Here is a 20,584-nt window from a genome sequence, read left to right as displayed (position 1 = left end):
GGGAAGGGACATTTGGGGTCTCATCCACTCGGGGGACCCTGGGCCTGTCTAAGCAGGGAGAGAACCAGCAGCACAAAATATCAGGTTTGTGAGGATGGTCTGAGAACTGACTTTCCAAAATTGAATGTATAAAGGGTTTCAAGTTACCTTTGTGAAAATGGGCTGTATTTCCATACTTATTGGCAGTGGCTGCGATATACCTGCCATCTATATGCAGGTATTACTGCAATGTCTTTTTCCAGACCAGTAGGTCATAAAGTTCCATCTCCTTGAGAAGTGTGTTCTTTGGCATATGTGATTACTAGTTAATGAAATACCTTTTGGGCAAATGAAAGCACAAAAGTACAGAAACTCCTGGAACTACTTACAGAGAAAATAAACAAAGTATCCATGCACTCTTAGAGTTTTTGTAAGTGCAATTTAGCCTTGAGACTAAATAGTTCCTGTTTACTGTTCTGCCAGAGGGTTCGAACACATACCAGTGTAGCACTTTCACCAAAATTGTTCTATCAGATTCCTGAGGAGGATTTTCACAGGTCTTGGGTATTAATATCAAATGCTGAACAGTTATGGCAGCCAAAATATATCAAAACAGTCTCTTGGCAGAATGATGCCTAGTGAGGTGTAGATATTAACTCTGTGACCTAGACTGACACCAGGCTGAATAATTACATTTGATTAACTGATAAAAAATTTCTGGTTTCTGATAGTTTTGGTGATCATTTATTTTCTTGTGCAGTCTTATATGGTCATAGAGCCTTGAGACATTTTTGTTTCCCTAGAAAGAAATGCATCTGATCAGCAAATCTGTATCTTTTAAAATCATTGGGAAATTGGCCAATTACTTCAGTGGATGCAATATGGAAGACATGAGTTATAACTGCAGTTATCAATAATCTACCATAATATCTACAATTGCATTGCATTTGCATACATTTAAAAAGATATCATTTGTGCCTCTAAAGACTAGATAATCTACCACACAGTTTGTATAGCCAGCTAAGTTAAGCACTTGGGGGACCATGTGTATGGAGTGTGTCTTTGCTTTATTGTGTTTCTAGGATACAGTTATAATAAAAGACCATGCATATAAGGCATGATTCCCTCTTCACACTTCCTTTTGCTCCATGAGGGACATTAACTTAGATTTTGATATACACTATGAGCTAGTGCCTCTCCCTGTGCTTATTAGCAGTAGGCAGTCTGAGAAAGATTCCTTCCACCCTCTGCCTCTCTCTGCCCATTAATCCCTCATAGCCTGCAAATACAGAAATAAGTAAAGTTCCTTCCTACCCCCTTTTAGAGAACAAGTTGTATTAGTCCCAGAAATACATTTATTTTATTGAAAAAGCTGTGCTAGTAAGTAGCCAAAAATTGTGACGTATAGACAACTTCTTAATTCACGGGACTGGGACATAATTGCAGAAGTTATGACAAATGTCATGAGCCTTCTTCATTGCTGTCCTCCACCCTGAACTGGGCAGAAAACTACTAGGACAAAAGAATGTCTTAGTCTGGTTGTCAGCTGGTGACTGAGCCACACCCAGCCACACTCCCATGGTGAGTGATAGGGCTGAGAATCCAGCAGGTAGAAGTGAGGGAACTCATGGGCTGAGACAAAGGCAGATTAATAGGTAAATCAGAAACTGTGCAAGCAAAGGAAAGCATTTATTCAACACCTGGTAGGGAGGCAGGTGTTCCTAGGAAAGCATGGCTCCATCACAGGTGACTTTGCAGGACAAATACCACCACTCTGAACATCTTCCTTATTCTTCTCTCAGCTTTACATGCTGAGCATGTCAGGGATATCCCTTTGGTCAGCTCTTTGTGGATTTATAAAAGGAACTTGTCAAGCATTCTAGCTGCCCACATTGCTGTTATTTCCCTTCAACTCCGTCTGTTATGACATTGCTTGAGATAGGAATATCCTGACTTCTTGTGGGTTATTCCACCATCTAAGTGATTATTATGTAATTCTGGAAATGTGCAGTTTACTCAAGTGTTCAAAAAACCCCCCACATTTATGTTGTGTAACTTCACCTGCTATATAGCTTAGCTGTATAAAGAACTAGACTGAAAAATTCGATCTATTTCTAAAGAAGAAGATAAGGTAGAGGATTTACCCTTCTGTGAGAAGATGGCATTTTTTTACTTAGCACAGTGACAAAGGCCAGTACCAGGTAGGTATATGATGCATAAATTATTGCTAATCTCTTAGTCTGTCTTGTCAGAAGTGTATTTGGGCAAAACACAGGGACTGGTTTTATAAAGCAACTTCTAATTTTGCTCTCAGAGTTTGTGCACTAACTTATAATCAAGCAATTTGATAAACAGTTGCCTGTTTATCAGAGGTGCAGCATGCCACATTGTCCGGAAATATTGAGACATGGGTTTTTCAGCTTTTTTTCTCCTTTTTCCTTTTTTTTCTTTTTCATTCCTCTAGCTAATGTTCTTTAGTATAGAAGCAGAAGCAGGTCCAACAGAAATAAGATGAAGATCTCTGTTTGAAGTCATCATGCAAGGGTTTTCCTGCACTTGGTGCCCATGAGAGATGGATAAACTATAGACTCCTGAATGAAAGCAGACAGAGTATGCCAGTTCCTCTGTGAAATCTAATGTACAGCAGTGTGTCAGCTGGTAACAAGGCAGCTGCTATCTGAGATATCTCAGCAATTTGCAGTGTTTGCAATAGGGCCTAGAAAGGGATTTTCTGTTTGGGGTGATGTTGGAGGTTGCTAGCAGAAGGAATGAGATTGTGAGTTGATACAACAAGGGAAACACATCTCCTTGTGCTAGTCCCAGGGTTTGAGGGTGAGTGTGTTTCAACTGGTGAGGATTTTCTCCTAAATCAGCATTGCTTTTGTGCAATAAGGCACCAGTGGGTTGTGCTGGGAAAGCAGTGGTGGAATCAAATCTCCGAGTTCTGGCCATGGATCCTTATATCCCAGATAATCTTGTGGCACCACCAATTGGTTTTGTACATTTGAACTCTAGGAACCACAGTTTACCTTAGAGATCAAGACACAATGATGTTTTTTGCTTGTAAGCAGAAAGAGGTATAATTTATTTGCTATGGAAAGAAGGTGTATATCTCTTTGGTCATGGCACAACTGTTGATGCTACTCCAAGACCAAATTACTCTGAATAATCTGAAACCTGTCAGTACTTCTCAGCCATCCCAAAAGGTATTACCAGGAGTAGCTTGTTATTTTGAATTAGAAAGCATCTCAGGGGGTCTGAGATGAAAAGTTCTGCTGGTGCATTCATAAGGAATAGCTATTTGAAGTATAGTTTTGTATCTTCCACAGACAATCAGAAAACAGCATTTGTGTCCTGAATGTTAAAGCTATTTCATAATCATTATTAACCAGCATGGTCATTATGAGCATGCTTGTTTTGGCCCTTGGGTAACAAAGTTCACTGCTCCATCAAGCTCTGTCATAATCAGCATTATTATAAAAACATAATATTGTAACCTTCAAAAGCTCCCTGGGCTAGTGCAGTAAAAACTGAGGGAAGGAGCTGAATCTTTAGGCTAGCAGCAGTTGCACTGGGAAAAAATAACAATTTTTATGGATGTAAGGTACGTGCTCCTCCCCACCCTCTTCATGCTCTTTTCACCAGGACAAAAGCCATCCCTCAGACCCTTCTTGGAGCCAAATTAGCTCATCAAAGCAAAATAAGTTTATAACACAGTATTCACTGCATATCAAATTCCCATACACTGCTTTGATTTCCATTCTTTGGAGTGCTGTTACCATATTTTGAGTATTTCATTTCAAAGAGAAGAGCTATTAAGTGTTTCCCCCAAAGAAGCTGATTATTCAATGGCTAAAGATGTCAAGGATAATGAAATAAAAAGGGAGCTGGGCTGTGGTAGTCTCTAGCAGGAAAATACATCTCATTAGAAAGCATTCCCACCAGAGGAGTATGTGGTGCTACATGCCTTAATTCCTTTTGCTGCCCAAGTTTGGGATGCAGGCAGCATGCAGCCACAGTGGCAGCACACAACTGTGTGCAAACAGTAATTAATCACTGGCTCCCTGAATGGATCCTCTGTGAGGCTGGAGGCAAATCAAAGGGCTGGCCTGCTTTCCAGCGCTTGAGGAACACGCCATGCTGTACAACTGGGAGCATTCACCTTATGAATATCCCCTTGTAAGCCCTGTGGCAGAAGGCTGAGGGGAGCACAGGCTCCAGTCTGTGCTCAGCAGAAGGACCTGCCCTTTGGTGATGGGGACAAACTGTGCATGCTCTGATCCAAGGATAATTCAGTTCAGTTTCCTGGCAATTCCAGAAAGAAAAAGAAGATCAATCTCACTACGCAAAGATTTGTATGTGAATTTATACTTTCAAGGCTGTTTGCAAGAGTGCATCTTTGAAATGACAGTGGTGTTCTCTACAGGCAGATTTGCATTCAAAATTTGTCAATACTTTGGCATCATCAGCAAACAGCAAATATGCTGGGAAAAGGTGTAAACACCCTCTCCCACCCCCACCCAGTAATTAGGAGCCTTTAGACCAGGGAGAGCATTTTGAAGCAGAGAAGGGAGTTGTGTCAGTGTGAAACACAGGGGTTGTCATTAGAGGATCCACACATTTTGCAGTGATGTTGACAGTGGTGTCTGAGACACCACAAAATTTCCTTGCACTTAGAAGATGCAAGAAGGCTTCCCCAGAGAGAGCACTGTGTGGGAAATGTGGGCAAATCTCGGTCTGCTTGGGAGGATGGCAACTGGGTCATTGTCCTCATGGGTGCAACTGTGGGTTTGGGGGAGGGTTGTGCTGAGATGGGTTATGGAGGGCAGGGCCAGAGAGACTGCCAGGCACTGAATTGTGTTTCACTGTGTTATAAAATCCCTTTAAAAATATCCCAATATCTGCAGCATATGTGACAGTAGTAGTGCCCTAATAAGGCACTGCTTGCGTTAAGTATAAGGCAATAAGCTTGCAGTAATCATACTGCAGCACATGTGCTCCTCATTATGAAGTATCAGGACATTTTCTGCCATCCTAACATCAATTTTCCTGGCAGCTCAGCATCACAGTGAACAGGACTTCTCCCTGTGCTGTGTCTGTCTAGGAAAAAGAGATGAAGTACAAAAGGGCTAAGGAAGTCGTATAAATTGAATGATTATGTGGTTTTATGATATAGCAAAATAAAACTGGTCTGGAATGTCCCTTGATGTAAATTGTCCTAGAGATGTGGTACAATTTATATTAGCTGAGGTGCTGTTCCTCCAATTTGTCTAAAATACATGCTGTATGTGATGAAAGTCAAAATCTCAGCAATTAGTTTTTCACTCACCCGCATCTCTCATTATGCAGATAAAGTGGGAGTTCCTTTCCCTTCACATCCTTATGACAGTCTGTGTTGCTGAGATATTTGTAGAGATCTGTAAGGTCTCCCAGCAGTTTTGCCAGCAGATTTCTACAACTACACTCATTTTCTGTCCATCAGTAAGGCCAGCACTGACCAGTGTTCCTTGCCCCCTGACAGGTCTGATTGTGCGGGAGGTGAGCATCGAGATCTCGCGGCAGCAGGTGGAGGAGCTCTTCGGGCCGGAGGATTACTGGTGCCAGTGCGTGGCCTGGAGCTCGGCGGGCACCACCAAGAGCCGCAAAGCCTACGTGCGCATCGCCTGTGAGTGCTGGGCCGGGCAGCGGGGGTGGTGGGGCTTGCCTGAGGACAAGTGCAGTCTCTGCCATTCCAGGGAGACGTTTCATTTCCAACCACTCTGTATCTTCTGCAGTTGTTGATGCATACTGAAACTGAGGCCTTCAGAAATATTCACAACTGAGGCCTTCAGAAATATTCACAAGAGTTTTGGTTTATTCTCTTCTTAGGAGCTAAACCTCGTTCTCCTAAGTATGGCATCAAAACTGGTATTTATTGAGTACAGCAGTTTTATGTCCCCATAAAAAAAAGTGCCTGAAGTTAATGAGTAGGAACCCTAACAAGGCAAGCTATGGAAAGAGGTGATAGCTGTTCTTTTCCCAGAATGGTTGAGTCTGGGAGGCATCTTCGGAGGTGATCTGATCCAGGCATTGACTCAAGCAAGGACACATAGAGCCAATTACCCATGACCATCTCCAAATGCCTTTTGAATATCTCCACAAAAGAGACCCCACCACCTCTCTAGGCACCCTGTGCCACTGCTCTGTCACCCTTACAATGAGAAAGTGTTGCCTGATGTTCAGAGTGAACTTCCTGTGTTTCATCTTCTTTCCATTGCCTCTGGTCCCATCTCTGGGCTCCACTGAAAAGAGCCTGACTGTGTCTTTGTTGCACTCTCCCATCTGGTGGATGGGATCCCTCTGAGCCTTCTCCTCAGTCCCAGGATGAACAGTCCCAGCTGTCCTGGCTTTTTCTTGTAGGAGAGCTGCTGCTGTCATCTTTGTGGCCCTTTGCTGAACTGCTTCCAATATGTTCATGTGTCTCTTGTACTGGGGAGCCTGGAACTGGTCCCAGCACTCCAGATGTGACCTCACAAGGGCTGAATTAGGGGACAGGATCAGCTCCTTCACCTGTTGTCAATGCTTTTTCTCTAGCACAGCCCAGGACATTATTAGCCATATTTGCTAACATTTGCTACATTTCTCACTTAATGTCAGCTTGGTGCCTACCAGAACACCCAGCTCTTTTCTATAAAGCTGAAAATATGTATCACTGCAGTCAGATAATAGAGCTGCTGTTCCTTAGCAAAGAAAAAAGTGTGTGTTTAGCATATCATGTGATCAGATTGGTAATATGAGTTTGAAAGTGGTCATCTGAACCCTAGTATTTCATCATTGTTATTCATGGCTACTAGCCTCAGTATTTATTTGAAGCCATTCCCAGATTAGACCCCAAGAACACAGGGCAACCAGTTCCCTGAAAACAGATCTTCATTTGACTGTACAAATATTTAATGTTCATTAATTTTCAAAGAGCTGCTTTTCTTTGTAATAGAGTAGTCACACTGGGGACTCCCATTTCTCGTTCACATGATGAAATACTATTCTGTATAATAGGAACAAAATATATCATCTAGAATTGCCTTTCTTCCACTGCTTTCACTCAGCAAAAACACATTTTGTGAGAAAAGGTCATTGGAAGCTGGATTTGCAGCATACTTATATTCCCTGCACTGTGCCTAACAATTTATAATAGGATAAGGGAATTCTTCCAGCCAAATAAACCTTTTCACAGACATATTAGAGGAAGGACTCTCTGTCATTATAACTCTCCATTAAGGGCTTGATTCTTTTTCTGTTCTTGAGAAACTACTACTTGGTTAAATCCTCAAAGAGGAGGTACCTTCTGTATAAACATCCAGATACAAATCTCAGAGGTGCTATTTAAATACCAATTTTTGAATGCTTTTAGTCCAAGTAAAATAGGAAATAGGGACCTTTACTTTTAAGTATAGCCTGCCCTCAGAGAAGAATTTCCCCAGGGCTAAGGGGAATTAAGATTATTGTACAAGGCAGTCTTCCTGCAAAAGCAGGAATGCCATTACACATGTGCATATTGCTTTCTCATGGCAGGAAGCTTTTCAGAACTGAGGATTTTCCTTTTTTGTAATGAAACAAAAGAGAGTGGTTTCAATTCTTTTTTTCTTCCAAGCAGTCAGCACTTCAGAGAGGTTTAGCAATGTTTGAACAGGTTTTTTAGATTATGACTCTGCAGTTAACTCATTCAGTAGATTCTCATGTCCTGCCAGGTAGCCCCTGACAGATGTCCATTAAATTAACACAGTTTGGAAGTATTTTATGTATGCTTAAGTGTATTTTACTTGATATTTAAGTAACTTTTGTGTCCTGGCATACCTGTGCACCTAATTCCTATATAACACATAATCATTATGTGTCAATGCAAGTTATTTTATATCAACTGACATTCCCAGGTGTCCACATTTCTATTGAAGGTGCTCATAATACAGAGTTTGCTTATTTTACTTACTATATTTTGGAAAGAGGGGAACAATCAGTTCAGTGATTTTTCCAGAGTGTCAGTGGCTTTTTTTTTTTTCCTCTCAGAAAAGTCTAATTAAATAAACACCAGGGAATTTTAGAGGCCTGTAACTCAAATGTGGCTTTGTATTTTACTGAAGTTTTTTTAACCTCTTGTCCCTGAATTTGGGGTTCTTGGACAGCTGTGACACAGGCAAGTCACTTAGAGTCCCTTGGATTAAGGGTTGAAGAATGAGTCCTTCAATCTGTGGATTTTAAAACGGCAACAAAAGCACATTCTCTGGAAAATTCTCCATGCACAGATTTCTATAAATTTGTCAGGTAACTCCAACCTACTTTTTGGGAACTCAGGAAGATGATGTGGGGAATATGCCTTACTTTCTGATGACATTTGGTCTGCAAGATCACTGCTTTAGCCTCAGTTACAACAACACTCATCTGTATTCACAACTTTGACTACTTAGGACTGAATCTGCACTGGCAATAAAAAAAAAAATTGTGTCCTAACTAACTTTCAATGCAGCTGGTTAAGTATTCTGATGGTTACACAGTGTGCCATGAGGCTGGGATACAATGTAGGTTCTATACAGTATTTATTAATCCAGGAAATCAAGGATGTCCAAACCTTAAGAGGGACAGAAGAGTCCATCTCTCCACATCAGTCTGTAGCCATAGCTGCTTATTTGTCACCAGTGCAGTCTTCCCTTTTAATTGGCACAAGAGTGAGCACTGACACCTTTGGGAGAGGTGAGGGGCCAATGGAGCATGTAAACTGCTTAAGTGGAATTATTTATCTTAATACCTGAACTGGTGATTCTATCTTGCCAGGTGCAATTGTAGCATAACTAGCCATATCTAGCACATTAGGAAAAGCTTCTCTCCTCTTTCTCTCTCTCTCTCCCCCTCCCCCCATCTCCCTCTCCCCTTTCTCTCCCCCTTTCTCCCTCTCTCTGTTCATTTACCTCTCCTTTTCTCCTTATCCACTTTTTGTTTTTTCTCCCTTATGCCCTTACGTCTGATTCTGGAATTATTGTGTCCTCTCAAGGGCTGGAGCTGCACTCCATTAAAACAAACAAACAGAAAAATAGCACCCAGCATCACTGTTCACTGAGCGTGTAATAGAATTAACTGAAAAGTAATTTGAAAGTGTGAAAAATGTGCATCCTGGAAAAGCAGCTTGTGTTTGTTTAATGCAGGGTCAGGCATGTGTCAGAAAGTACATAACAACCTGGTCAATGAAAGTTCTCTGTGAAAATCAATTGCAACATTGCTTTGACCAAGAGCTTCAGTTATTCAGGAAAGGAATTATCTATAAATATGGACTAAAGATGCTGCTGGTGTTCAAAGGTTGCCCATGCTGGTAATACAGACAGGAAAAAAGCCTGAGTTTAAAGACAACATTCCAGCTTCCTTAAGTGTTCGGGGCATTTAACTGCAAATCACTGTTGCACTCCTGGATCATGCCTGTGCTGGGAAATGACTCCCTTCTGTGCAGGCTGTTTCTGCAAAGGCATGACTTTCCTGTTTCACAGAACTCATTGTCTTGGGGCATCGGTCTCCCCATGAGAGCAGAGCTGAGCATTTCATCCTCTTAAACCAGCAGATTTGTTGGGATTAAGTTTCACTTTGCCATTTTAGATATATCAGAAGCCAAAAAAGTAGTGATACCTAATGTATATATCCTGATGGAGCTGGAAAGATACAATAAATTTTCTAAGATATTTGCCTAGAAAGTGCTAAAACACATTTCCTATTTATTTGCACATTTCTGATTTATTCTAGGCAAATCCTATGAGGAGCCTTAGAAGTCACTAAAATGTTTTGATACAGTTTTTCTGCTCAATTAAAAATTTTTCCTGTTGTGGAGGAAGGGAGAAAGGAGGGATTTTGGACAGCTTTACCTTTGGCTGTGAAAAATGCAGCCGAATAGAAAGCTTTATGTGAATTTTCTGTAACAGAGCTGATGCCATTGAGCAGATAGAACGAGGCAAAATTCATGTTAAAACAATGAATGAGATCTGAGCCTGTGTAACCAAAAGTAGAGTTAAACCCATTGGAACATACATCTGATAAAGACTAAACAATAGCTGCAGGATTTGACCTAATTTTTAGATCAGATAATAAAGGGGTAGCTAAGACAAATTGCTTTGAGCCCCTGTGCATAGAGCAAACTCACTTTTCATTTGCACCACTTTGGTATTGCTGTAGCTTCACTGACTTCATGATGTTAACCCATGCTCTCCTTGAGAAAATATAGTAAAAATTTAAGCCCTTTATCTGCTCCCAGGTTTTGGATTTGTTGAACATCTATGAGAAAAGAGAAGCTTTTTCTATAATTTCTATTACCTTTTTTCTATATTTTTCTATTTCTTCTATTATCTTTTTTGGTGTAATGGATGTGAATAGTTTATTCTTTTCCTTTATTCACTATCTTAAAATCAGAATTTAAAAAAAAAAAAAGCACAAGAAAAAAGATTTTTAAAAGCCCTGATGTAGTAAGGAACTGTGCTTGTTAATCTTTTTTTTTTTTAATTCTGTACTAGTTTCCCATGTACTTATCTGAAAGCCTTTATTCTCCCAGACATTTTTTTCAAAGGCATGAAGTTAATATATGCATGTCAGATACTGTATACTGATAAGATAAAAAAAATGCAGTACAGAAAATTAGATTGGTTCATCTGATGGTTTATCTCTGCTTACAAGGGGTTTGCAGTTATGCAAAGGAGCAGATATGAAAAACAATCACATATTCTTTAGTGATACTTGTTTATCTCACCTTGTAGTGCTGGGGCCCATGCTCCATGGCTCATGGCTGCAGTGCCTTTCTTCCCTCCCTTCTCCTACCTGATCCAAGCAGAGCTGTGAGGACACACTGCAGCCACTGGAGCATTAGAGCCCTTTGCAATAGGAACAAAGTTGGGTGGATGTTGAGGTAAGCAGAAGGGAGCTAGGAAGGTCAGCAACTGAAAATGTTAATAGGAAGGTACATCCAGGATATCCAGTATTAAAAAAGAACATTAAAGTGTAGTTTGTGTACTTTGGCAAGTGTGTGTGAGAGTTAGCAGAGATAGGACCTTAATTCCTTCCTTCCTCGTGTGCCATTTAAGTTGCTACTAATCAATATCCGCTGCCTGGAGTTAATAAAGGGATGACTGAGGCATGTGGTCTTGAGCTGAGATTGCTGAAGAGCAGCAGATTACAGAAAGGGCAGCAGAGAGGTTAACTGTGCATTTAGCATATTCAGTCCTACCTACCTCTCTCCCTGTGCTCCTGAAAAGCACAAGCACTCTTCTGTACCACTTCCCAAGTTAACAGGCATGACCACTCCCTAATTTAAGAGGGCAGTTGCAAATAGAAATTACGTTGCACTGTATGGAAGAGCCAACTCTATAAATTAGGGCGAACCTGGTGTTTGCATTGCTTAAAAAACAAGAGGAAACTTCTTTACTGAATTAACAGTAATTTAATCCCTCTGTAGGAGCTTTGAGAATATCCTACCTACACTGTCATGCCTAATAAATTATCATCTTTCAGTACGGTCTGATTAGGGCCTTAGTGTTGATAGATCCAGCCAGGAAGTTAATAAATTTTTGCTTGTATTTTAGTAGTCACCAGACAACTGTGTGAGTTATGTTAGTGCATCAGAAGAGCAACAACAAAACACCAGTTACATAAAGAATTTTCAGTTTTAGTGTTTCAGTGTCTTGCAAATTCAATTCTACATGTGAATTGTAATGTACACCTGGTGTTTCTAATGTCTGTCTTTAGTACCTTTAACACATCTGTCATGTAAAAAGTCACCTGTTGAGGTCAGGTCATTTAAACATTACATTTAGGTTTATTTGAAAAACAAGAACTCGGGAGTCCATCTTCAATCACCAAATAAAATAAAATAAAAGGAAGTTTATAAGTTGGTTTTCAGGTCAAGCTTACCACAAAATATTGAGCTATCAAGTAAAAATAGAAGAGGAGGAGAACAGTGTGATCAATGTACACCTGGGAACCCATCTGCTCAGTGGATTCTTGACAAAGTTTGTTTACTTGTATTTTTTACAGTTGTTTCAATACAAAATGTGTTGAGTGGGTCATTCTTCATTATAAGTACAGCCCACAAGGAAGCTGGGTTGCAAAAGATGGTTTAGTCTTACGAGCACCTGGCTGAATTAGCTTGGAGCTAAAGAGGGGAGGGGAAAGAAATTATTTTCTTGCAGATCTGTAAGCAGTGAGTCTCTAGAGTCATTGGGGCATGGTGTTATCCCCAGCTGGATGAAGATGCCATTGACAGAATGAGGGCTGGCCAGTCTGCACCTCCCATTTGTTCAGGCTGAAAATACAAAGGAAATAAAAGAGGAGAGAAGGTCCTGGGCTCATGCAGAGTGTCTTGCAGATGGTATCCGGGCAGTCAAGAGGTGTTCCTCTCCTCCTTCTGTAGCCCAGGTCAGTGGATTGAGCAGCCTGCATCCCAAAACAAGGTGTGCACTTCCAAGAAGCTGCTGCAGTCCCCCTCAGCTATTTGGCCCTGGAAGCTCATGCTGCTTCCTGGCTATTGGGGCCACCAGAGGGCTACCGACAAGCTCAGCCAAAGCCACAAACTGCCAGGCATCTTTGGAAAGGTGGAAGTTCTACCACCCATGATGTTCCTCTCCAGACTGAAAAGGTGGCTGTGTCAGCCTCATGGTGTTGCAACATTTGTCTTTAGGACTGGCCAGAAGTGAAACAGCCCCTCCAGAAAAGGAGAGAGTAGCACAGAGTTGTGTATTGAGGATTAAGAGTTTTAAGGTGTTGACTTATTTCCTCAGTCTTCAGCTCCAGCTGCTGAAGCGTGGGCCAGCTGAGAGCCCAGCCCAGCCCAGCTGCAATCCCATTCCATGAGCAGCAGTGCTCTGGAGGAGGGCAGGAGGCTTTGATCAATGCCCAACGTGCAGCTGGTACCACAGGGGACTCTGCAGGGCAAGACACCACACTTAGAAAAGCCATTGATAGAGGTTGCAGGGGGATCCCCTGATGACACTCCTGTGATTGTCTCACTGGAAGTCTGGTTTGATCTAATTAATAACAGAGCTGGAACCACACTAGAACAAAATGGAAACAGAAGAGGTTTTTGTACCTAACCTTTCCATTGCTTACCCACTGGTGAGATTGATCCCCTTGCAAAGGTCACAGACTCAGCTGTGAACATTAAAGCAAGGCCAAACTAAGCCTGACAGGGCAGGGTTCCTTACATTTAGAGTTGCAATTCAGTATTTATTAGACTTTTTTTTTTGAAGCAAAAAGGTGTCTCTCAACTCTATCCACATTGTGGAAAGTGATGGAAGAGACCCGTTTTATAATATTAGTCATGTTTCTGGAGCTAAGAGTCAGTCATCCAAGTTTGGGAATAAATGCACTGAGAAGAGTTTTCACAAGCATGTGGATTCTCTTTCACTTTATAGAGCATCAGTGACCAGTCTTTTCCCACAATTATTTTTCTCTTTGGATGTTCTTATTAGACCAGGTAAAATTAAAATAGAATTGAACCTTGCCTCTTTAGAACACTCTCAGGGGAAGAAGGTAGACTTGAAATCTTGGTTATATATCACATATTGGTCCTCTCATAACAGCTAGAATTTTACCAAGCCATATTTACTTTTTCTCTAGTGTTTTTATTGTTTTTTTTTGCTTTTGATGTGTTTTGTTTTATGTGGACATCTGTATATACTTACCTATATAAAGGAGGTTATCTTTTGTACGGAAATGCATACATTTTGGAGGTCTTTTCACATGCTTAAATCCTTGTTTCTCTGAAAACACACACTGAACATATTTTTCTCAATATTCATATTTAATATGACAGTTGTATAGAAAAAAAATGTGTCTTTTTTTCTTTTTGTGCTCTTAAATTTTGCTCATATTTTAGATTGTTTGTTCTGATCCTGTTCAGTAAACAGGAGGAAAGTTGACGTTAGAGTTACTAGAAGAACAGAGTCTAAAAGGTCTACCAAGGGCAGAAATCCATCTTTCCCTGACAGTAATGCTGCCTTGTTCTGTTTGTCTGGTTTGCATCTAATTCCTGGCTGACAAGTGTCCGTTTTTCATGCTCATTCATTAGTCACCCTTGCATTAGCACCACATTGAAGTGCCTGGTCTGCCTCTTATCACATTTCTCAGAAACGATAAAAGATATCCTTATAGTTTTACCCACCCACACATCACAGTAAAAATCCCAGAACAACAAAGAGATAAAATATATTTGATTAAAAAAAATAATAGGGTTGTTCTTCGTTCTTTCTTAGAAGCTGACAGGTAGAAAAGGAAGGGAGAAATGACTTCTGTATAATCTATCACCTTTTGCAGGCAAAAAGCCAACTTTGTAAGATAAAAATGTGTTAAACATATAATGAAGCAATTTAGCAGTGCATCAAAAATTAGATCTAATGCCCCGTTGTCCAAAAAGCATAGCAATTCAGAAGTAAAGTTAATATGTTGTACACTGAGAGTGGTTTCCTGTTACTTTACTTCAGCTTTATCCTTATGAAAATTCCCTTATTTCCATGAAGCTCTTTTGCAGCCTTATTTCCTTATCAGAGAGGGCTGTGCAGAGTATTTCAGGAGTCTTGGGGAGAAGTCTCACCATAAGTATGCTGTAAACATGCTGCAATATATGGCACAAGAGACCCCTCTGAATCCACTAGGACTGTGCCTTAGTAAGGAAAATAGTCTGGCTCAAGGTGGCAGACCAGAATTTTAATTGCTGCCTTTGGTTTCTTTTATGAACACAGCCTTGAAGGGAAGGTAGAGGTGGGATAAAGCCCCTGGTGGGGGTGCAGGCTGTTACCTGAGCCTGGCAGTCAGAGAGCTGGTGAAAGACAGGATGGGCCCTTCAGCATCACTTTCCACTTCAGCTCATTCCACTATGGGGAATATTACCTGCAGAAGGGGAGGAAGGTATTGCTAACACCAGCAATGTAGGGTTATTCTGCATTACCTAACTAATAATGGAAAGAAAGTACAGCTGCCTTTCTCTCTTGTCCCTCCAATGGAAGTTAAAGTGCTCTCTCAGCATCTCAGTAACAGGGCTGCTGCCCACCTGAGATTTTCATAACAGAGAGGTCTTGATCCAGAATGCATCAAATGTTTTATTGATTTGATTTTCCAGGTATATTTTTTTGAAGATTATTAAAGCTTCTTTGGGATGTATTTTATTAGTCTCTTACCATTCTCTGGGAAAATGAATCCCTTCTGTCCCCACTCACAAGCAATTGTTACTTAGATGACACTTTGAGAAATGGAAAAGTGTTATTGAAAATACTCTGCTTGGGAAAGATCCAAAGTCCCTCAGTACATTAGCAAGCTCACCCACTCCCAGCTGACAGCTTCTGTGATGACTATAATTGTTAAATGGCAAAGGAAGCTGAAGATTGGAGAATTAGAAGGATGTCATTGTTACCCACAGAAATCATAGCAAGGGCCATAGAGAAAAAGCAGTCATTTCCAAACTCAGTGCTGTCCAAGCAGGGTGTTTCATGATAGATACAACAGATGAGGAAGATGTTTGTCCAGATCCTTTGCTTCAGTTAAAGACCCATCTCGTGTGTCACAACCTTATGCCTGGTCAGGTCAGCTAACCGTAAGTGCCTTGAACAGTTGCCATCTAGAGCCATTTGTAGGTGACATGGCTGCTGTGGGAGGTGATGGGATAAAGCTGTGAACACGTGGGAGGAAGCCAACAGGATATAAGAGCTCCCAGTCTTGTAAATACACAATTATGTACCTTTACCCCTGCCAAATTAGTATAATTTACTCAATGGTATCTAATGGCTCCTTTGAGAACATTACTGCCTGTTATGTCAAAGGCTCTACTTAGTGTATTTTTAGTTTGTGGATCATTGAAATGCTTGAACCCAACAGTGCCATTAGAGCATCCTCCCACAGCAAGGCCCTGTGGGTGGGGCAGCCAGGAGAGCAGGGGACCCAGAGAGTTCATCTCACCTGCCGCAGCGCCACTGCAACTGTTCCCTGGGAAAAGGGGCTGTTCATACCCAGCAATTCCAGCTGTTGGTGACAAAGATATTAAAGGAGGATTTTTTTACTGTTATTACACATTTCTAGATTAATGTTTTTACTTTTGCATGCACTAAAACTTGGGGATTTTTCTAAAGGCAAGTGCTTTGTGGGAGAGGTGATTATTGTGCATGTGAGGCAATGTAGAACTAGAGCTCTGTTAAATATTTCAGGTAGGTAGGTAGGATAGTAAATCAACATGTCAAGAAAAATATTCAGATTATTATCTAATCTCCCTCTACTGTCTTCAGCCTGAACACCTGAAAGCTATTATTAATATGCTATTTAATATTGTGCTTATATGCTTCTATTACTATTACAGTAACTTTCTCATTTTCCCTCAACCATGATATTAGAGCACAATAATTGCCCTGTGCTTGTGTGTGTACCTGCTAAATGCACTAAGGTGTACCTGATATAGAGGTAATTCTTTTCTTCTGAAGATATCTGTGGAACTAGCAATAATATGATCTTATGGGTACTGCTAGCAATATAGCCCTAGCTGTTTGCTAATTTGAAGCAAACTGCATTACCCTGATATTATTTGTGCCCAGAATACCAATCAAGCCCACAGGATGGATGAGGAGCCTGGGTCCAAAGAATGTAACTTCCCAAGAAACCTACCAGCTCCTGAAAGAGCTGCTCATTTCCATGTTTAACATGCAGAACTGCCGCAAGCCAAAACTCAGCATTTTGTCCTTGGAATGACTCCCACCCATGGGCACCTTGGGAGGGTTTCAGATTTACTCAAATGGAGCCATAGAACTTAAATGTCCACTGGATAGCCTGTCAGAGAGGGTGGGATGAAGCTGCTGGTGCTGGCAATGTTGGGAACTCTGTAGAGACATCAGAGACTTGCTGTGGTTGCTGTCCCATGAATGAGCCTCACTGGCTTGGAATAACTCCAGAGTGACAGGGATGCTGACAGGCACAGCCTGGCAAAACTTGGCATGTCATCCTGAGAAACATTCATGTCCAGATTTTTGCTCCTCCTCTTTGCCCCAAGTTATCTGGTGTTGCAGGATAGAGCCCCCTTCAGCAAGAGCTGAGGGTGGAATGGTGGATGTGATTTGTAGTGAGGTGTAGCTGTGACATGGGCATGAGCTTCCTTTTGACAGGAGGTAATTCCAATCAAGCAGAGAGCTGGAGGCAGCAATTTCTTACATTGGTGCAGTAGGGTGTACCAAATCTTATCTTTGGTGCCTTAAACTGTGGCCATAAATCTTGTCCCATCAGAGGGGCTCTCAGTATCCCTGCCCTGTGTGCCAGAAGGAGCAAGAATGCTGCTGGTGGGAAAGCAAGTGTGGGACTGCTTCTCTCATGCCTGTGGTGCAGAGGAAGGACTGACATGCCTCAGTTTCACTGGAGAAATGCTTGGATGTCAAAAGTTTGCCACTATATCAAGTTAAAATGAGCATCTCCAGCTATGACAGGGCTTTCTCATGGTACCATTGAACTGATACTGAATTCCAGGTAGCTGAACAACCATGTTTTACCAATATAAGATAAGAGAGGTCTCATGCTATTTAAAGTTTCAGGGTATCAGAGGAGCTGATTTTGGTGGCAGCCACCCCATCTCCTTTTCCATCTCTGCATTTGCCAGCCCCAGGTTTTGCCTTTTGGTAGCACTGATGCAGTTCCTTGTGTCAGCTCTTAATCAGGTCTTGGAGGTAATCTAGGAAAAAAATAACTCTTTGCATGGTTTATTTGTAAACTGGTTCAATTCAGTAATCTGTTTTCCAGCCCAATCATAGGTTATGGTTTCAAAATATGAAATATCTGGCTTAAAAATTGTTCCCATATGACTTTGTCTTCTTGCCAATATGACACAAATATTTGTGCAACCTCACTGTGAGCTGATGTATGGAAATAGTTTGACTTTAGAACAAGAAGTAAAACAAAAATAACTGAGTTGTAAAGTTTTTGAAGTCAGGCCAGCTCTTTGATGTGACTTTGAGCATGGCTTCACATCCATTTGCAGAAGGAACTGGCAGCAGGGAGAAATATCCCCAGTAGCTACTGGGGCTGAATGCTCAGCTCTCCCAAGCCACGTCCTCCCTGGCACAGAGGGGAGGGTGGCAGTCCATGGCAGCAACATGGGGATAGTGATAAGGAGGGAACTTCTTACATCTATTTTACCATCAGTGCAAAGATGTTACAGAAAAGTACAAAAAAGCCAGACTTTGCATCTGTCCAGTAAAATGAATTGGTCTGGTCTTTGGAGGTACATTCAATGCCCTGTCAGTCTGCCACATTTCTGTGGTGCTATGGAGGGATCCAAACATGGTTCAACTCCTTGAAGTGTCTTTTTATAATTTTCATTATTATTACTATGTTATTATTAATAATAATAATAACTTAGTGCTACAGGGATAAGGTGTAGACAAATTAGCTAAAGCTATAAAGTTAATGCTTATGAGCTAAAAGTACATTAAATCACAGCATGAGCACTTTCAGCTATGAGTTTAAGGCAACTCAGTTTATATGCTGTAGTGTTACAGATCTATTTAGTTTTCCATAACTTTCTTTAGTACTTCACTGGTATAGTTTATCAAACAAAATTTATCTGGAAAAGGGACTTTTTTCATTTTTTGTTCTATGTCTGGACATAACCTTCCACAGGAAGCCTTGGTTTCTCACTGGGTTCTCATGCTGTACCACAATATAAGTATTAAACCCACAATGAAATCTTTGCTTAATGTTGGAATGAAGTGAAAGCATTACCCAGACTTTTGTTAATGCTTTATTTTACAGGGAGCAGAACTACTGTGTTCTTTGTCTCTTGCATTTATCCAGTATGGTAATCAAATATATTATAAATGTCTGGCTGGTAATAGTGTTAATTATTTTATTTTCTTCTCCCTTCTCAGATCTCCGGAAAACTTTTGAGCAGGAGCCCTTAGGGAAAGAAGTGTCCCTGGAGCAAGAGGTCCTGCTCCAGTGCCGTCCCCCTGAAGGGATCCCAGTGGCTGAGGTGAGCAGCAGCAGCAGGGTCTGGCACTGGGACATCCTCGGTAGGGCCTGATGGGTGGCTAATGGTGCAGTGACTTACAGCAGGGCATGATGAATGGGTGCTAATGGAAAGCTGACTGACTGCTGCTCATAGGCAAGATTGATTGGGACCTGATTAATGGCTTTGGGCTGTGGTGCCTTGCTGGGCAGAGCTGCAGGCGGTTTGGTTTCAGTTTTTTCTTCCCTTTGAAAAATCACAACTATATCTGGCATCCAGAGGACACATAGCTGTGGGAACATATTAATACCAGCCTGCTATCTTTTGTTTAGCTTTTAAAGAAAAAAAAAAAAATCACTTATTCTGAGGGGCATCTTTCACGCATGTTTTAATTTTTAGTTTGCCAGACAATATTCCACTCACATGTGTATGCACCACCCTGCCAACTTGGCATGAGAGGATGTGGTACAATACAGGCTCCCAGGTAAAGCAGCACGAGGTTTGGGAAAGTAGAGGATGTATTTGCCTAATAAGCCATCTTCAGGGCCTTAGCTGTTTTTCCTACTGGCTTTTAAGCAAAACGAGAGTGGGTAGCCTGTTCTCCCCTGCAGGAGCCAGCCTGCCCTTCAGCAGAAGCTGTGCCTGACAACAGCAGTGAGCAGCAGCTTCCCTAAGTGCAGCACTGTCTCCAGCTTCAGACTCCCAGCTCATGGAAGGGGGGTCCCTGAGTCACAGGGAGGCCTCTGAAATCCTAAATCCACTGTGGCTGTTATGAGAAAAATTGATTGCTAATGACGGTAATTCCCCTATCTGAATTCTCTTCGGTTTTCCTCTATGAGGCGCAGAAGAAACTGTTGCCAATTTGCATTAGGATAAGTCAGACTGTCATGGCTAAGTAGCAAAGTGGTTGTCACTCAGCGCTCACGGCTGATTTCTCAGGAGATGAAGCTTAAAGTGTTACCTCCCCATCTAACCCAAGTTTAGATTTAATCAGAATTGCAGAAACATGTCCACAAACATCAGAAAGAATAATTAGCACAGAAGATTTTTCCCTCTTTCTTGTTTTGTTGGCTGTTTTCTTTCCCCATTAAGATCTTCCAAACTGAAAAGAGTGTTTAGGTCTGCCAAACCAGCTTGCTGACAACTGTAATATTAATCAGTTGGGTTTCATCAGGAACTCAGCAGCAGGTTTTTATTTTCCTTTCTGATGTTTCTTTGCATCAAATCAACATCTTGTTGTACCATGACAGGAGTTTTTGCACTGGGATGTGTTGTTCAGGCAGGGCAGGGTAGTACTGGGAACTTCATTACCTTTGCTAGAAGCAGAGATTAATGCTGACGGGTGGGTTCGTTTCTATGCAGTGTTACTGGGAGCTCTGGAATTTCAGCAGCCAGGCTGATTGTTCCCTCAGAAAGGTCTGTTATACCCAGTCGCGTGGCTGAGACCCAAACTGCATAATTTAACGTGATTTGTGGAAAGTGATCTCTGAAAAAATCCTCTGTGAGCTGCTGCCATAACAGAGTTGTGCTTTTTCCTGCCTTCCAGTATCCTGCTCACTCTGTCAATAGCCCTTCATGACGGTGCATTGAGTGACTCTGAATCTTATTTGTACCATGGTCAGGGCAGACACCAATTAA

The 20,584-nt window shown here is 41.4% G+C and overlaps 1 protein-coding gene across 4 annotated transcripts in view; it reads left to right on the top strand.

Annotated features, from left to right (window-relative positions):
• UNC5C (unc-5 netrin receptor C) overlaps positions 1 to 20,584 on the top strand; it is a 244,064-nt gene that overhangs the window by 167,463 nt on the left and 56,017 nt on the right. For all 4 annotated transcript variants that reach the window (XM_059470215.1, XM_059470214.1, XM_059470213.1 and 1 more), the window contains exons 3-4: positions 5,501 to 5,644; positions 18,867 to 18,970. In XM_059470215.1, the coding sequence (XP_059326198.1) occupies positions 5,501 to 5,644; positions 18,867 to 18,970 (248 nt within the window). The remainder of the gene's footprint in view (positions 1 to 5,500; positions 5,645 to 18,866; positions 18,971 to 20,584) is intronic.

The sequence above is a fragment of the Ammospiza nelsoni genome, chromosome 4 (genome assembly GCF_027579445.1).
Source record: "Ammospiza nelsoni isolate bAmmNel1 chromosome 4, bAmmNel1.pri, whole genome shotgun sequence".
Classification (NCBI taxonomy): domain Eukaryota; kingdom Metazoa; phylum Chordata; class Aves; order Passeriformes; family Passerellidae; genus Ammospiza; species Ammospiza nelsoni.
The sequence above is the reverse complement of the archived record's forward strand: the minus strand, read 5'-3'. Positions and strand labels throughout refer to the sequence as shown.